Here is a 15,030-nt window from a genome sequence, read left to right as displayed (position 1 = left end):
CTATAGGGCTGTGAGATTGGTCAGGCAGCCCACACTGCCTATGCTCTGAGCATTCACCTTTCATGGAATTGATTATTTGGTAATATTCTCTTGTTGCGTTTCAAGAGAGATTTTCATGGGAAATGCAACATGCATTTTATTTCACCTTGTTGTAGTAAAAGTCTACAGCGTCATCAAATCAAAAGCCTCTCCCCTCCCCAACACTGCCCTGCCATGCTTAAATAGAAATCAGGGCAGCTATAAATTCAGAGGATGTTTGCACTTCATAGGGAGGTTTTGCACTTTCCTCACTTTCACCTCTGAAACAAATGTTCTTACAGAAATATTTCCTAGACAGCAGAGATGAGGGAACAAGAAAAGCAGTCCCAGATAGAGCATAAACACTATGTAAAAATGCTTTACTATGTGGTAATTATATTGACACACAGTTTTATGTTTTAATAAAAATCTAAATGTAGTACAAAAGTCACTCCAAGGAGAGTTCAGAGCTTCCACTTTGAAACCACAAACTGGAGTTTTTAAATTAGAGAGATATATTCTTAAACCACTACTTGGAACTGCCAAGTGGCTGAGCATGTTTGCCAGAACTGGGAGAGGCAAACTGCTCAAGAAATTTCCCTAGAAATATAAGAAATGTTTGCTTAAATTGGAGCTCTGGTTGGCATCTTCTCTGGGGTTGAAGGGTTGACAAAAAATATTTTAGTGTAGTTAATGGCAAGTTGTGTTGTGTCAATCTATGTGTAAAGATGAGATGAAAGAATTCTAACTATAACGGACTTTGACATGTGCAACTGCTTACTTCTGAAGACTGATTTTTGTTTTACTAATGAGACTGGAAGTGACACATGACCACGTGATATAAGGGTATATGCAGAAGCCTGCCATGTCTGTCAGGGCCTAATATCTTTTATTTCAATCTATAAGCATTTCTAGTTCACCTCAGTTCAATTCAATTCAGTCGCTCAATTGTGTCTAATTCTTTGGGACCCCATGGACTGCAGCACACCATGCTTCCCTGTCCATGACCAACTCCTGGAGCTTGCTCAAACTCATGTTCAGCGAGTCAGTGATGCTCTCCAACCATCTCATCCTCTGTCATCCCCTTCTCCTCCTGCCCCCAATCCCTTCCAATGTCAGGGTCTTTTCCAGTGATTCAGTTATTTACATCAGATGGCCAAAGTATTAGAGCTTCAGCTTCAGCATCAGTCCTTCCAATGAATATTCAGGGCTAATTTCCTTTAGGATTGACTGGATTGATTTCCTTGCTGTCCAAGGGACTCTAAAGAGTCTTCTCCAACACCACAGTTTAAAAACATCAATTCTTTGGCACTCAGCTTTTTTTATGGGCCAACTCTCACATCCATACATGACTACTGGAAAAAACACAGCTTTGACTAGATGGAAATTTGTTGGCAAAGTAATGTCTCTGCTTTTCAATATGCTGTCTAATTGGTCATAATTTTCCTTCCAAGGAGGAAGTGTCTTTTAATTTCATGGCTGCAGTCACAATTTGCAGTGATTTTGGAGCCCAAGAAAATAAAGTTCACCTAATGACATGAAATTTCCTTCCTCTCCCTAGTTCCAGAAATTATAACAGGGGACATGGAATCAGCCATGGCAGTGGACCTGAACCCCTGGGTAGAATATGAATTCAGAGTGGTGGCCACCAATCCAATTGGGACTGGAGACCCAAGCACTCCATCTCGAATGATCCGCACAAATGAAGCAGGTAAGAATATTAGAGAGTCAGGATTCTATTGGGTATGCCTCTTAGTCGCTTTTTAAAAATTTACTTATTTTTAATTAAAGGATAATTGCTTTACAATATTGTGTTGGCTTCTGCCATACATCAACATGGATCAGTCATATGTGTATATATATATTTATCCCCTCCCTTTTGAACCTTCCTCCCACCTCCCAATCCATCCCACGCTTCTAGGTTGTCACAGAGCCCTGGTTTTTGTTCCCTGAGTAATACAACAAATAACCACTTTTAAAGCAATTTGAATTAACTATTATTGCTTTACTGTAATTTGTCCAAATTCATTTACCTGGATATCATAAAACTATTTCCTTTAAGATAATTATTTCATTTTATTTGTTTTCAGAGCTTTTTCTCCTTTTATCCACAAATACAGGTCTAGATGCTTCAATTTTCCTCCTTGCACTTATCTTCAAGTTAAGTTGAAGATGTTAGTTTCTCCTAATTATGTACTCATTCAATATAGCAGGCCCATAAAATTCAGAATAGATTGGCTCACCCTTTTTTTCTCCAGTGTTAGCAGTTACCTCTAATTATAGGCACTTTCTTAAAATTCTTTATGCTGCCTTCACCATCTGACCTGCTATAAATCATACTTTGAAAAGACAAATTTTGCCTTAACTTGACCAACTTATAAAACACCAGCATGCTTCCAGTCTTCTAGAATAATGTGTCTCTGAAATAATGCTTATAAAGACCACATAAGGAAAATTAACAGCTTTATTTAAAAACAAATTTTAAGGTATCTTGTTTATCACTTGAAAGGAGCAGAATTAAAAAGTTGTTAATAGAGTTTTGACTACTTTGGACAAAGTCTTATTGAAATCTATCCTTTATGACCCTATCAAATTGTATGTAAAACATATTTGGTAAGGGACTAGTTTAGGCAAACACAAATATCAACAATGTTGATGAGAATAATTAAAACAATAGAGAAATGAAGAGGGGGTAGATTACAGATACAAGAGGGAGGAACATTAATGTCTTTACACTCAATGATAACGTTAATCTCAATCATTATGGTATAAGTACAGTAAGGGTGAGAATCTTGTCTTTTTTGTTCATTGTTTTATTGTTCACCTTTAACAATGTCTGGCACTGGTAGTATGTCTTTGTTGAAAGATTTAAAGAGACTGTTAGTTTCCTTTCCTTTATATGCTGCTACCCACACCAGGACCAAGGTCAGAGAAACATGTACATAGAGAACTAAGAATGAAATGTGTACATTTTGTATCACAATTATTGAATTGGACCAAAAAATGTGATTTGTGACTTCTTGGAAATCGAATGCAGTTTATAATAATTAAACTATCGAAAGTGTTTGTTCTTTCTCTAAAACACACTCAGTCTCATTCTTTAAAAATAGAAAGAAAAGAATCAGAAAGTGAAAATAATCATTACATAATGTGAGAATTACAATAATTCTCATAAAGTGAGACAAATAATTAAAATTGTTTTCTGCCGGGGTCCAGCCCCGGTGGATCCAGGGAATTCGAAGGTGGGGATGGTGTCAGCATCTTTGGAAATAACTTGTTTAATTACAGATAGAGAGGGATTAGAAGATTAGCAGAGAAAAAGAGGCTGAATAACTTGGTTCACATGGAATACCAATCACCACCTATGCAGGCTGCAGGCATCTTCCCATTCTCCCAAAGGAGAGGAGGCACTGAGGCCCCCCCGGTCTGATCTTAGAAGCCCAGGAAAAATTAATAGGCTTGGTGGGTACCCATGCACCAGATGGGAATTTGGCCAGAAAATAGTAGGAGAGAAAAAGGGGCTGAATAACTTGGTTTACGTGGGATACCAATAAAATTCCAAGACAAGGAATTTGCACCATCTACGTTGGGCCACCGGTGCCACTTGAATATTGGAAGGTGCCCCTCCTTGGGCTCCTTCTCGTGTGGGCTTGAAAACCAGGGCAAATAAGTAGACTTGGAGGGCACCCATGCTCCAGATGGGAATTCAGCCAGAAAAACGGGGAGCAGAAAAGAACGACATAAGGGAATCAGTCTTTCCGAAAACTGATCCAACTTCTTTATTTTTGGGTTTGCTTATATACCTTTTGTTACACATAGGGATGAATACAGAGTCATGCGGGGGTCAGCAGTCCTGACCTTTATCAAAATCAGGTGCTTCACATGAAAAAAAAAAAAAAAAAAAAGTCTTAGGGATATTACATCCTCTTCTGGCCATGAGTGAGACCTGCTGACATTTTATGATCCTTTCTTTCTGATAACCAAAACACTTATTTCTTCCAAGGGTGTTTTTTTCTTAAACCAGGCACCACCCTCCAAATAAAGTTACACTCCTATAGGGTGAGGGTGTAGTTAGTTACAATCAAGAAAGGAATTTATTTAACCCAAGGTTAACATGATTAACCTTAAAGGTTAATACTTATTTCTCCTACATGCTTAAAGGTTAATGCTTATTTCTCCTAAATGCTAGTTATATTCATTATAAGGGCAGGGAACATGGAGATTTAGCAGCAAACATCAGCCCAACAAATGAAAATCCTTTCACCAATGTTCCCCTTAAGATCTATTTAGTCTTAAGATAGTGATAAAGTTACATTTTTACATAGCAAGGACACAGTGATTTATAACAAAGTACAATAATCTATTACAAAAGAGAAAATCCATTAATTCAAAAAGTCTAATATTGCTAACTTTAAAAACTACTATATTTCCTTTTCTATATTCCAAATACATTGATTAATATATTCCCAGGTGCCTAAGGATATGGATTGATTAATATATTCCCAGGTGCCTAAGGATATGGAGGCCTGGCGGCAATCATTGACTCAACAAGAAGAAAAAGCCCTATGCTAATTAAGACTCTCAAAATACTCCAAAACTCTCTGTGCTGTTTATGGTTAAGAGGTAGTAAACAATCATGTGCTTAGTGGCAGGAGTATGGATAATCCTGTCACACAAGCTAGTCTGTCAGCAGAGAGGTTTGACCTGAGACATCCTTGTCCCACCCAGGGGAGGGGATTAGCAGTAATTATTGACACAACAAATGAAAAACCCTTCACCAATATAATTCCTAACCAACCCTCTATACTAATAATTTCTAACTCCCCAAAAGAATTTGCCTTTAGTAAGTCTAAAACATCTTGTGCCTCTCAGATTGCGAGGCTGTAAACAATCACATGTGGCCAGACGAATCTACACAGGCAGGCTAGATAACCTTCAGAGGAGTCCGTAAGCTGAAACACTCTTGTCACGCCCAGGAATTTTCATTGCCTTGGAGCTGCACGTTTGCTCCTTCTCCGAGAGAAACGGTTATGGGGGAGAGCATAAAACAGACTCTGGTTTTGGGGTAGATGCTCGGGAACAGGGGGTTTCCTGAGGCTTGATCATGCCTTTGCATATGCCAAGCCTCCTTCCTCATGACCTTTGCCATGGGCGGAGTTCCTCAAGCTGGCCCCCGGCAGTTTTCATACAAAAATTAAGCACCAAAAAAATTAAAAATAGAGTAGCCTAATACATTGGAGAGTACATCATGAGAAATGCTGGGCTGGAAGAAACACAAGCTGGAATCAAGATTGCTGGAAGAAATATCAATAATCTCAGATATGCAGATGATACCACCCTTATCACAGAAAGTGAAGAGGAATTAAAAAGCCTCTTGATGAAAGAGAAAGAGGAGAGTGATACAGTTGGCTTAAAGCTCAACATTCAGAAAACGAAGATCATGACATCTGGTCCCATCACTTCATGGCAAATAGATGGGAAAACAGTGGAAACAGTGTCAGACTTTTTTTGGGGGGGCTCCAAAATCACTGCAGATGGTGATTTCAGCCATGAAATTAAAAGATGCTTACTCCTTGAAAGGAAAGTTATGATCAACCTAGATAGCATATTGAAGAGCAGAGACATTACTTTGCCAACAAAGGTCTGTCTAGTCAAGGCTATGGTTTTTCCAGTGGTCATGTATGGATGTGAGAGTTGAACTGTGAAGAAGGCTGAGCACCGAAGAATTGATGCTTTTGAACTGTGGTGTTGGAGAAGACTCTTGAGAGTCCCTTGGACTGCGAGGAGATCCAACCAGTCTATTCTAAAGGAGATCAGTCCCGGGTTTTCTTTGGAAGGAATGATGCTAAAGCTGAAACCAGTACTTTGGCCATCTCATGCAAAGAGTTGACTCATTGGAAAAGACTCTGATGCTGGGAGGGATTGGGGGCAGGAGGAGAAGGGGACGACAGAGGATGAGATGGCTAGATGGCATCACCGACTCAATGGATGTGAGCTTGAGTGAATTCCAGGGGTTGGTGATGGACAGGGAGGCTTGGTGTGCTGCAATTCATGGGGTCGCAAAAAGTCGGACACGACTGAGCGACTGAACTGAACTGAACTGAACTGAATACATTAGAAAAGATTCATTCATAGAAAAATCCAACTTTCTGCTTTTGTGCTTTGCCAATTACAAGTTGTTTTTTCTTGCTCCATTTTCAATAGTGTGAATTTTAAATTAAACATTAATTGCTTGGTTGCATTTCCATGCATTCATAAAAGCAGCCATGCTTTCATTGTGTACAGGTGTTCATTAATTAAGAGTATAACAGGTTAGTTGTTCCTCATTTTATGTACTCACTCTGCAGATATTGAAATGACTGCCAACATTAGTACTTAGGCTCACATATTTTCTAAAAAGCACTGCCTTACTTTGCATATTGTTAATTGTGTTTAAACAAAGGCAAAGATTGCTGCCTAATTCAGATGCTCTCTATAAATATTCATTTCAAAAATAAATAATCCATTTGGGATGACTAATCCTTTTAGATTTTCAATAGTATAAATCTCTTTGTGCTATTAAAAAGTACTTTAAAAAAAAACACTGTCACATTTCAAGCTAAATCGTATTCAGATGATGCATTTTAATAGACTTGCCCCTCATCTGTTTCTGCTGCTACTTCCATCGTATAATGCCTGTCTCTCCATTTTATCATGAGTTCTATATACATGACATACTCTAGTCCATTAAAATCTTATGGAAGAGAAGAGAAATAGCATGAAAATTCATGAAATACTCTTTTTTGAAAATGAATTGAGGAAAACTGTACTGTGCACTTTATGCTTCTTATGCTTTGGTAACACTCAAGGCTAGAGCTACTAATGGTGTTGAATCAAGTGTTGAGTTTTGTCCCTGTTTTGTCAGGCAGCACAGATTAAAAGGGACACCAACATCCTGAGACATCTTCTCAAGTGATGCACTCTGCCTCTATTGAGTACATGTCCTGTATTTTAAAAGATGATGCTGTTCTAATGGACCAAGTAATCTTTGAAAAGCAGTGGAGCTGCTTGGAAGAGAAAAGGTCTCACACTCAGGATATTGAGTTGAAAGCTTTATGTCCCTTTAAATTCTCCTCTTTACTAGAATATTCTAAACCCAAAACACTTTTAGTAAAGCATTTTTACCTTAGATTGTTTCTTGTCCACATGTCCCAAAAGGTTAAATTTTCTTTACAATATCCTATAGGGTATATTTTTAATTTTATAGTCATCAAAATACTCTTAGTAGTCAATAAATATAAGATAAATTGGTTTAGTCAACTTATTATAATTAGGATGTCAAAATAGTCATACAAATACAGGTTTCCCCAGCTATACAAAAGAAAGGCATTCCTATGAAAATTTTGTAAGTCAAAATGCCATCAAATGAAGAATTTTTATTTCATTTAGTGCTCAAGTTGTTTGAAATTTTCATTCAGTTTTCATTTTTCACCTTTTTTCATAGAAGTGAAAATCTCTTCAGATTTCTTTCAGTTAGTGAAGCAGTTACTAAAATGTAGATAAAACAAAGCACCGTAAAGCAAACTTTTGAAAAGCAAGGGATATCTGTATATATTTACACTTTAATGTGTGTTTATATTTATTTATTTATAGTTTAATTTTCTTACAAGTTTTAGTGAGTTAGCAACAGAGAGAGAGAAAGGGGTAGATATAACTCTGTGTTATTTTGGAAATGTGTTACAATCTTTAAATTACTATGTAAGTTTGTATTGAATAGTGGGAATCTTTTCCTACCATTTAAAAAGATAATCAAGAGAGAAAAATCATACTTTAAGAAATTAATTTGAAATATATATTCTCATAGACATAACAAAATATGTAAATATGAATTTAGCAACAGAAATTCTCATTTATCTGAACAATTCTCTTATTTAATTGAACCTTAATATTCTGTAAGTTACATATTTATAGCAGCAATTTAAAAGATACATGCAAAGGGGAGAAGATTGTGTTCACTATGTAACCTACAATTTAGAAAGATTTGGTTTTCTCTGTTGTATAAAATTTCTATTATCAAAGCTTTTGATGTAAATCTCAATACTTGCTTTTTTATTTCATATTGTGATGAATTGATAGAGAAAGAAATAAAAGAAGGTGCTGCCTAATACATATCATTAAGAGTTTCAGGTTCAGAGTTAGGCAGATCTAGATTAATGGTCTTCTCTGCCACTTACTAGCAATAAACATAGGTAAGCTGTATGCACTGTTCAAAGCTCAATTTTCTCACTTGTAAAATAGAAATAATATAGCAATCTACTCCCTTCAACTATTGTATTAAATAAGATAAAGCAGGTGAAAAGCTTTTCACACATGGTAAGTGCTTAATACTAGCGAGTTATTACTATTATTTTTAATCATGAATTCAAATATTATTACTTTATTAAATAGAAATTTAAACAATAGTGATCATGCATGAGTTGCCATTTTAATATAGAGGAAAATTTTCAGATTAAATATATGTTTGTCAACATAGTAAGTGTCATCTAGTCTCTTGGCTTGTAGTGGGCTTCTTCAATACACCATCCTGTTGAAAAGTCTCCACAGTAAATTGCACCATCCAGCCTGGGCCCTCAGCCCACCTGAGTAGTCAGGGAGTCAAGAGAGACTTTCAAAGTGTGGTGCACAGTACAGGGTATGTCTTTGCTACAAGCCCCTCATCACCTCCATGTAAGGCCTCTCCATGTTGCTTTTTTTATCTAGCTAGGGAAAGATTGAAGGCAGGAGGAGAAGGGGACAACAGAGGATAAGATGGTTGGATAGCATCACCGACTCAATGGACATGAGTTTGCATAAAGTCCAGGAGTTGGTGATAGACAGGGAGGCCTGGCGTGCTGCAGTCCACGGGGTCACAAAGAGTTGGACACAGCTGACCGACTGAATGGAACTGAACTGAGCCCCATCCATAGTGGATTGTGATACTGTTGCAACATGTAGCTTTTTTTTTGGGGGGGGGGCGGTTCTTATGGCAAAAGGAAATGAAACAACTTGCTTAAGCAAATTGTTGGAAATTCAATAACTTTCCAGTTTCTTATTGCATTATATTCTGTCCTGACATTCTCTTTGGATGTTAATATGGAAAATGTCACATATACTTTTGGCCAAAGAGGGGTTACCTGGTGGTTCAGTGGTACAGAATCCACCTGCCAATGCAGGAGATGAGGGTTTGATTCCTGGGTTGGGAATATCCCTGGAGAAGGAAATGGCAACCCACTCCAATATTCTTGCCTGGAGAATCCCATCAACAGAGGAGCCTGGCAGGTTACACTCCATCGGGTCACAAAGAGTCAGACATGACTGAACAACTAAACAACAATTTTTGGCCAAATAAGGAAAATATATACTTACATTTAAGAGGCTAATGCTCAACCAAATAAATACGAGTATCAAGTAAACAATCAGATGAATATATTTTCTAGCCTTAGCAGTTTCTATACTATATCATGTTACAGCTAGGTAACTGCTTTATTAAACATGCTGAACTTGGTAGAGTTTAGACATATTAATAAGTTTTATTCTTCTCCCACCATTGTTCTCCAGTATGCTTCATCTCAAGTCTGGCTTCAGCCCCACTTAATAATTTATCTAAATTTTTTTAGATATTAGGACAGTCTCATTTTTCAGGTATCAAAGAATTCCATTTTAACTTAATAAAAACTTGCATCTCATATCGAGTTCTATGCTTCTGTCCCTCTATCCTAGTGCAGGCTTGACTAAAGGGTTATGATTTCTCTTTTCTTGCTTCTTTCTGCTTCCTCTCTGACCCAAATTCTATTCCAACTCCCAGGTCAGAAAAGAAGAAGGTGGACATCTACTTTAGGTGTTGTGGTTTGTGGTTCTCAAGGAAATATTGAGTGCCCCACGAGATGGCATTTGTCCACATCCTGTTTCTTTCTCTCATGAGTACTTTGGGCTCTTTGGAGAGTATCCTATCTCCTACTAGCAGGCAGCTTTATCAGCTCTGAGCTCAGCAAGCCTATTCAAACCTACCTTCTGTAGGGTCTGCTTTGCCCACAATATTATTTCACATTTCTGATCCGCCAAGCTTTAAAAGTACAGTATGTCTTCAAAAACTATTTTGGTCTCTGCTCTAATAGCATAGTGTGGGACTGGGTCATCCTACAAAATTCTGAAGCTCAATAGCATCCAGCTAAGATGTGAGAAGCAAGCATCTGTACTCTGCAGCAGCTGTTTTGCTTCTTATGACATTCCCACTTCACTCCTAGTGACAGCCGAGGCTGGAGGGCCATGCCACAGCACATCCATCTGCTAAGCTGACAGCCTCTTCCAACATATTCCTTGTGCTAAATAATCTCACAAAGATGGCTAGAGGAGAGTAATAGGAAAGGGTCAGAAAATTGGTTTTCTCCATTTCCTAATAGTTCTGTGGTTTTAGCTAGACAACCTCACTTTAGCATCTGAGGTTACATGTGTCTCATCCCAAGTCCAGAAAAGACTCATTAAGCTTCCTACTACAATTTCTTTCCATGTACATTATCTTTCTACTTCTGATAGGCTCTTGTTTTGTTCGTATTCTTATTTTCGCGGTTCTTGCCTGTGATAATTACTTAGAAAAGTTCATTGAGTTCAAAAGTTATGGAATGAATACAATGAAATACTATTGTAAGATGGAGCTGAATTAGTTTTCTCAGGGGCATGTGGGTTGGCCTTTTAAATGGCATTTAATGTGGCTTTGAAGGCCAGACCAAATGGGACTCAGGTGGAATTATTTATAGGGGCAATTAAAAAATCTACATACTATTGTCAGGCACTGGAGTGTACAGAGAAAAGGCATAAAGCTGTGAGGGTTTTAAAGGTCTCTCCAGTCTCTGTTTCTAATACATATATATATATATATATATATGATATAAAAAAGCATTCAACTGAAATAATTGGGAAAATCTCAAAGAAAATACTATTAAGTGAACATTATAGCTTTCTTCAACTGAGTAATTTAATTATATTAAATAAAAGAAATGGTTCTCAGTAACACTAAGAGAAGATGAAGATCATATTAAGAGCAAGCAACAGACCTCTAGGACCAAATCTCAATATTCAGGAAAAAAGAAGCTAATGGTACAGAAGACAGTATTTTAAAATCATGAAACCACTTTTTTACATCATGAAATATTTTCTACAAACTTTTCAAAAAATATATCTTCAGTTTCAGAGGCACTTTGCAAAGAGATGGGGATTTTAACAAATGCCTTTCTAAATGAAACATGAGTAATTGTTAGGCATGTCCATTTCTGATTAATAGCAAGGTGAGGGAAGAGAATTGGAAGATTTGAGCAAGAAAGACAAAAGGGCAGGGAGAGGATATCAGCCCACGAGTAAATGTGAAACACTCAAGTTAGATTTCTCCTGTCTCCTTAGTCCCTATCATACTATATGCCAGTCAAAAATCATGAAGCATGTTCCAAGTCCAACGTTGAGCACATGTTCTGCGTTATAGCATTTAAATCTTATATCAATACTGTAAAGCAGGAAGGTTTAGTCCCATCTTACAGATAGGAAAACAAAATAGGAGAATCTTAAAAACTTGCATAAAGTTACCTAGTCAGTAAGTGGCAGACCTGGAATTCTAATCTTAAGCCCCAAATGATGATTCCCAAGTTATCTTCTCTTGTGTTGTTGGAAGAGGGTGTTTGCTATGATCAGTGCATTCCCTTGGCAAAACACTCTTAGTCTTTGACCTGCTTCATTCTGTACTCCAAGGCCAAATTTGTCTGTTACTCCAGGTATTTCCTGACTTTCTACTTTTGCATTCCAGTCCCCTATAATGAAAAGGACATCTTTTTTTTTGTTGGGGGGTGTGGGGTGTGGTGTTAGTTCTAAAAGGTCTTGTGGGTCTTCATAGAACTGTTCAACTTCAGCTTCTTCAGTGTTACTGGTCGGGGCATAGACTTGGATTACCATGATATTGAATGGTTTGCCTTGGAAATGAACAGAGATCATTCTGTCATTTTGAGATTACATCCAAGTACTGCATTGTGGACTCTTGTTGACTATGATAGCTGCTCCATTTCTTCTAAGGGATTCCTGCCCACAGTAGTAGATATAATGGTCGCCTGATTTAAATTCACCCATTCAGTCGATCTTAGTTTGCTGATTCCTAGAATGTCAACGTTCACTCTTGCCGTCTCCTGTTTGACCACTTCCAATTTGCCTTGATTCATGGACCTAACATTCCAGGTTCCTATACAATATTGCTCTTTATAGCATCAGACCTTGCTTCTGTCACCAGTCACATCCACAACTGGGTGTTGTTTTTGCTTTGGCTCCATCCTTTCATTCTTTCTGGAGTTATTTGTCCACTCATCTCCAGTAGCATATTGGGCACCTACCAACCTGCAGAGTTCATCTAACCATCTCATCATCTGCCACCCCTTTTTCTTTTGCCTTCCATATTTCTCACCATCAGGGTCTTTTCCACTGAGTCAGATCTTTGTATCAGGTGGCCGAAGTATTGGAGCTTCGGCTTCAGTATCAGTCCTTCCAATGAATATTCGGGGTTGATTTCCTTTAGGATTGACTGATTTGGTCTTCTTGCTATCCAAGGGACCCTCAAGAGTCTTCTTCACTGCAATTCAAAAGCATCAGTTCTTTGGCACTCATTCTTCTTTGTGCCCCAACTCTCACATCCATACATTACTACTGGAAAAACCATAGTTTTGACTATAAGGACCTTTGTCAACAAAGTGATGTTTTTGATTTTTAATACACTGTCTACATTTGTCATAGCTTTTCTTCCAAAGAGCAAGTGTCTTTTGATTTCATGGATGCAGTCACCAGCTGCAGTAATTTGGAAGCCCGAGAAAATAAAATCTGTTGCTGTTTCCACTTTTTCCCCATCTATTTGATATGGAGTAATGGACTGGAAGAAGCACAAGCTGGAATCAAGATTGCTGGGAGAAATATCAGTAACCTCAGATATGCAGATGACACCACCTTTATGGCAGAAAGTGAAGAGGAACTAAAAAGCCTCTTGATGAGAGTGAAAGAGGAGGGTGAAAAAGTTGGCTTAGAGCTCAACATTCAGAAAACAAAGATCATGGCATCTAGTCTCATAACTTCATGGGAAATAGATGGGGAAACAGTGGAAACAGTGTCAGACTTCATTTTGGGGGGGGGCTCCAAAATCACTGCAGATGGTGACTGCAGCCATGAAATTAAAAGACACTTACTCCTTGGAAGAAAAGTTATGCCCAACCTAGATAGCATATTGAAGAGCAGAGACATTACTTTGCCCACAAAGGTCCGTGTAGTCAAGGCTGTGGTTTTTCCAGTGGTCATGTATGGATGTGAGAATTGGACTGTGAAGAAAGCTGAGCACCGAAGAATTGATGCTTTTGAACTGTGGTGTTGGAGAAGACTCTTGAGAGTCCCTTGGACTGAGAGGAGATCCAACCAGTCTATCCTAAAGGATATCAGCCCTGGGATTTCTTTGGAAGGAATGATGCGAAAGCTGAAACTCCAGTACTGTGGCCACCTCATGCGAAGAGTTGACTCATTGGAAAAGACAATGATGCTGGGAGGGATTGGGGGCAGGAGGAAAAGAGGATAACAGAGGATGAGAGGGCTGGATGACATCACCGACTCAATGGATGTGAGTTTGAGTGAACTCCGGGAGTTGGTGATGGACAGGGAGGCCTGGCATGCTGTGATTCATGGGGTTGCAAACAGTTGGACACGACTAAGCGACTGAACTGAACTGAATGGGACTGGATGCCATGATCTTAGCTTTTTGAAAGTTGAATGTTAAGCCAGCTTTTTCACTCTCCTCTTTCACCCTCACCAAGAGGCTGTTTAGTTCCTCTTCACTTTCTGCCATTAGAGTCGTATCATCTGCATTCTGAGATTGTTACTATTTCTCCCTGCAATCTTGATTTCAGCCTGTGACTCATCCAGCCTGGCATTTTGCATGATATAAACTCTGCATAGGAGTTAAATTTATAAATTACATTTCTAGGCACTGTGATATATAATTTTGAAAACCTTAAAAAGTAAGTACTATTATTATCTCCATGAGGAAACTGAAGGACAAAGAGGTTAAGAAGTATTTGAACCAACCAGCTAGAACGGTAAAACTGTTATTAGGTTTTATGATCTTTCTTGGTCCCAGAAGAACACTTTATTACTACTTACATGTACCACTTTATCTACACTATTGATAGGAATAACAGCATTATTTGAACTCCTTAGGAAACACCACTGATTTTTCCTTTTTAAATTTTGGAAACTCTAACTCTTCTAACAAAGTGGGCTTAAGTGATAATCAGTTAACTGAAATACTTGTATGTTATATAGTTCAATTCAGGTAGGAACTTTTGTTGTTATTGCTTGATTTCTCTCCTGACTTCACCCTCCCCATGTAAGTAACCTCTATTCTTTCTTCCTTTCTTCTGCACTTTTCTGTCCAAAGCAGTTGCTGGATTTTGCTCCTAATTTTGTGACTTCTCTCAGATCTCTAGCAAATCTGTATTATTTAATGAGCCATGTGAACATCTACTATAGTAGATTTGGAAATTTTTCATGGAAAAAAGAAATGATTGGTAGATGATTTCATCCTGTATTCTTTTATTAGTTGAGTGTTAATTAAAGCATATTTTTAGTGTGACAGACTTTGTTCAGATTAGTATACTTAGGAAGAGTTCTTTGAAGTGCAAGCTTTACTTTATGCATGCTTAAACTAAGGTAGTATAATATATTTTGTTTGCTCTGAGCATTTGCAACCAAACATATAAAATGAAAAGGGACAAAAGTCTACATTTTAACACACCAGACAAGGCACTAAAATAGCAAGGCATTTACAGATTGTTTGAAAAATGTTAATCACATTATTCAGTCATGGAAGAGTAATGTTCAAAAAGAAATTCAGAAAAATCAGTGAAAGTGAAAGTGTTAGTCCCTCAGTGGTGTCTGATTCTTTGTGACCCCATGGACCATAGCCCACCAGGCTCCTCAGTCCACGGA

The 15,030-nt window shown here is 37.9% G+C and overlaps 1 protein-coding gene across 1 annotated transcript in view; it reads left to right on the top strand.

The window, feature by feature from the left end:
• CNTN5 (contactin 5) overlaps positions 1 to 15,030 on the top strand; it is a 654,757-nt gene that overhangs the window by 568,478 nt on the left and 71,249 nt on the right. Inside the window, exon 15 of the mRNA XM_052652997.1 lies at positions 1,580 to 1,729. Coding sequence (XP_052508957.1) covers positions 1,580 to 1,729 — 150 coding nt within the window. The remainder of the gene's footprint in view (positions 1 to 1,579; positions 1,730 to 15,030) is intronic.

The sequence above is a fragment of the Budorcas taxicolor genome, chromosome 15 (assembly GCF_023091745.1).
Source record: "Budorcas taxicolor isolate Tak-1 chromosome 15, Takin1.1, whole genome shotgun sequence".
Classification (NCBI taxonomy): Eukaryota; Metazoa; Chordata; class Mammalia; order Artiodactyla; family Bovidae; genus Budorcas; species Budorcas taxicolor.
Note: the sequence above shows the minus strand (reverse complement) of the source record. Positions and strands in the feature narration are given on the sequence as shown.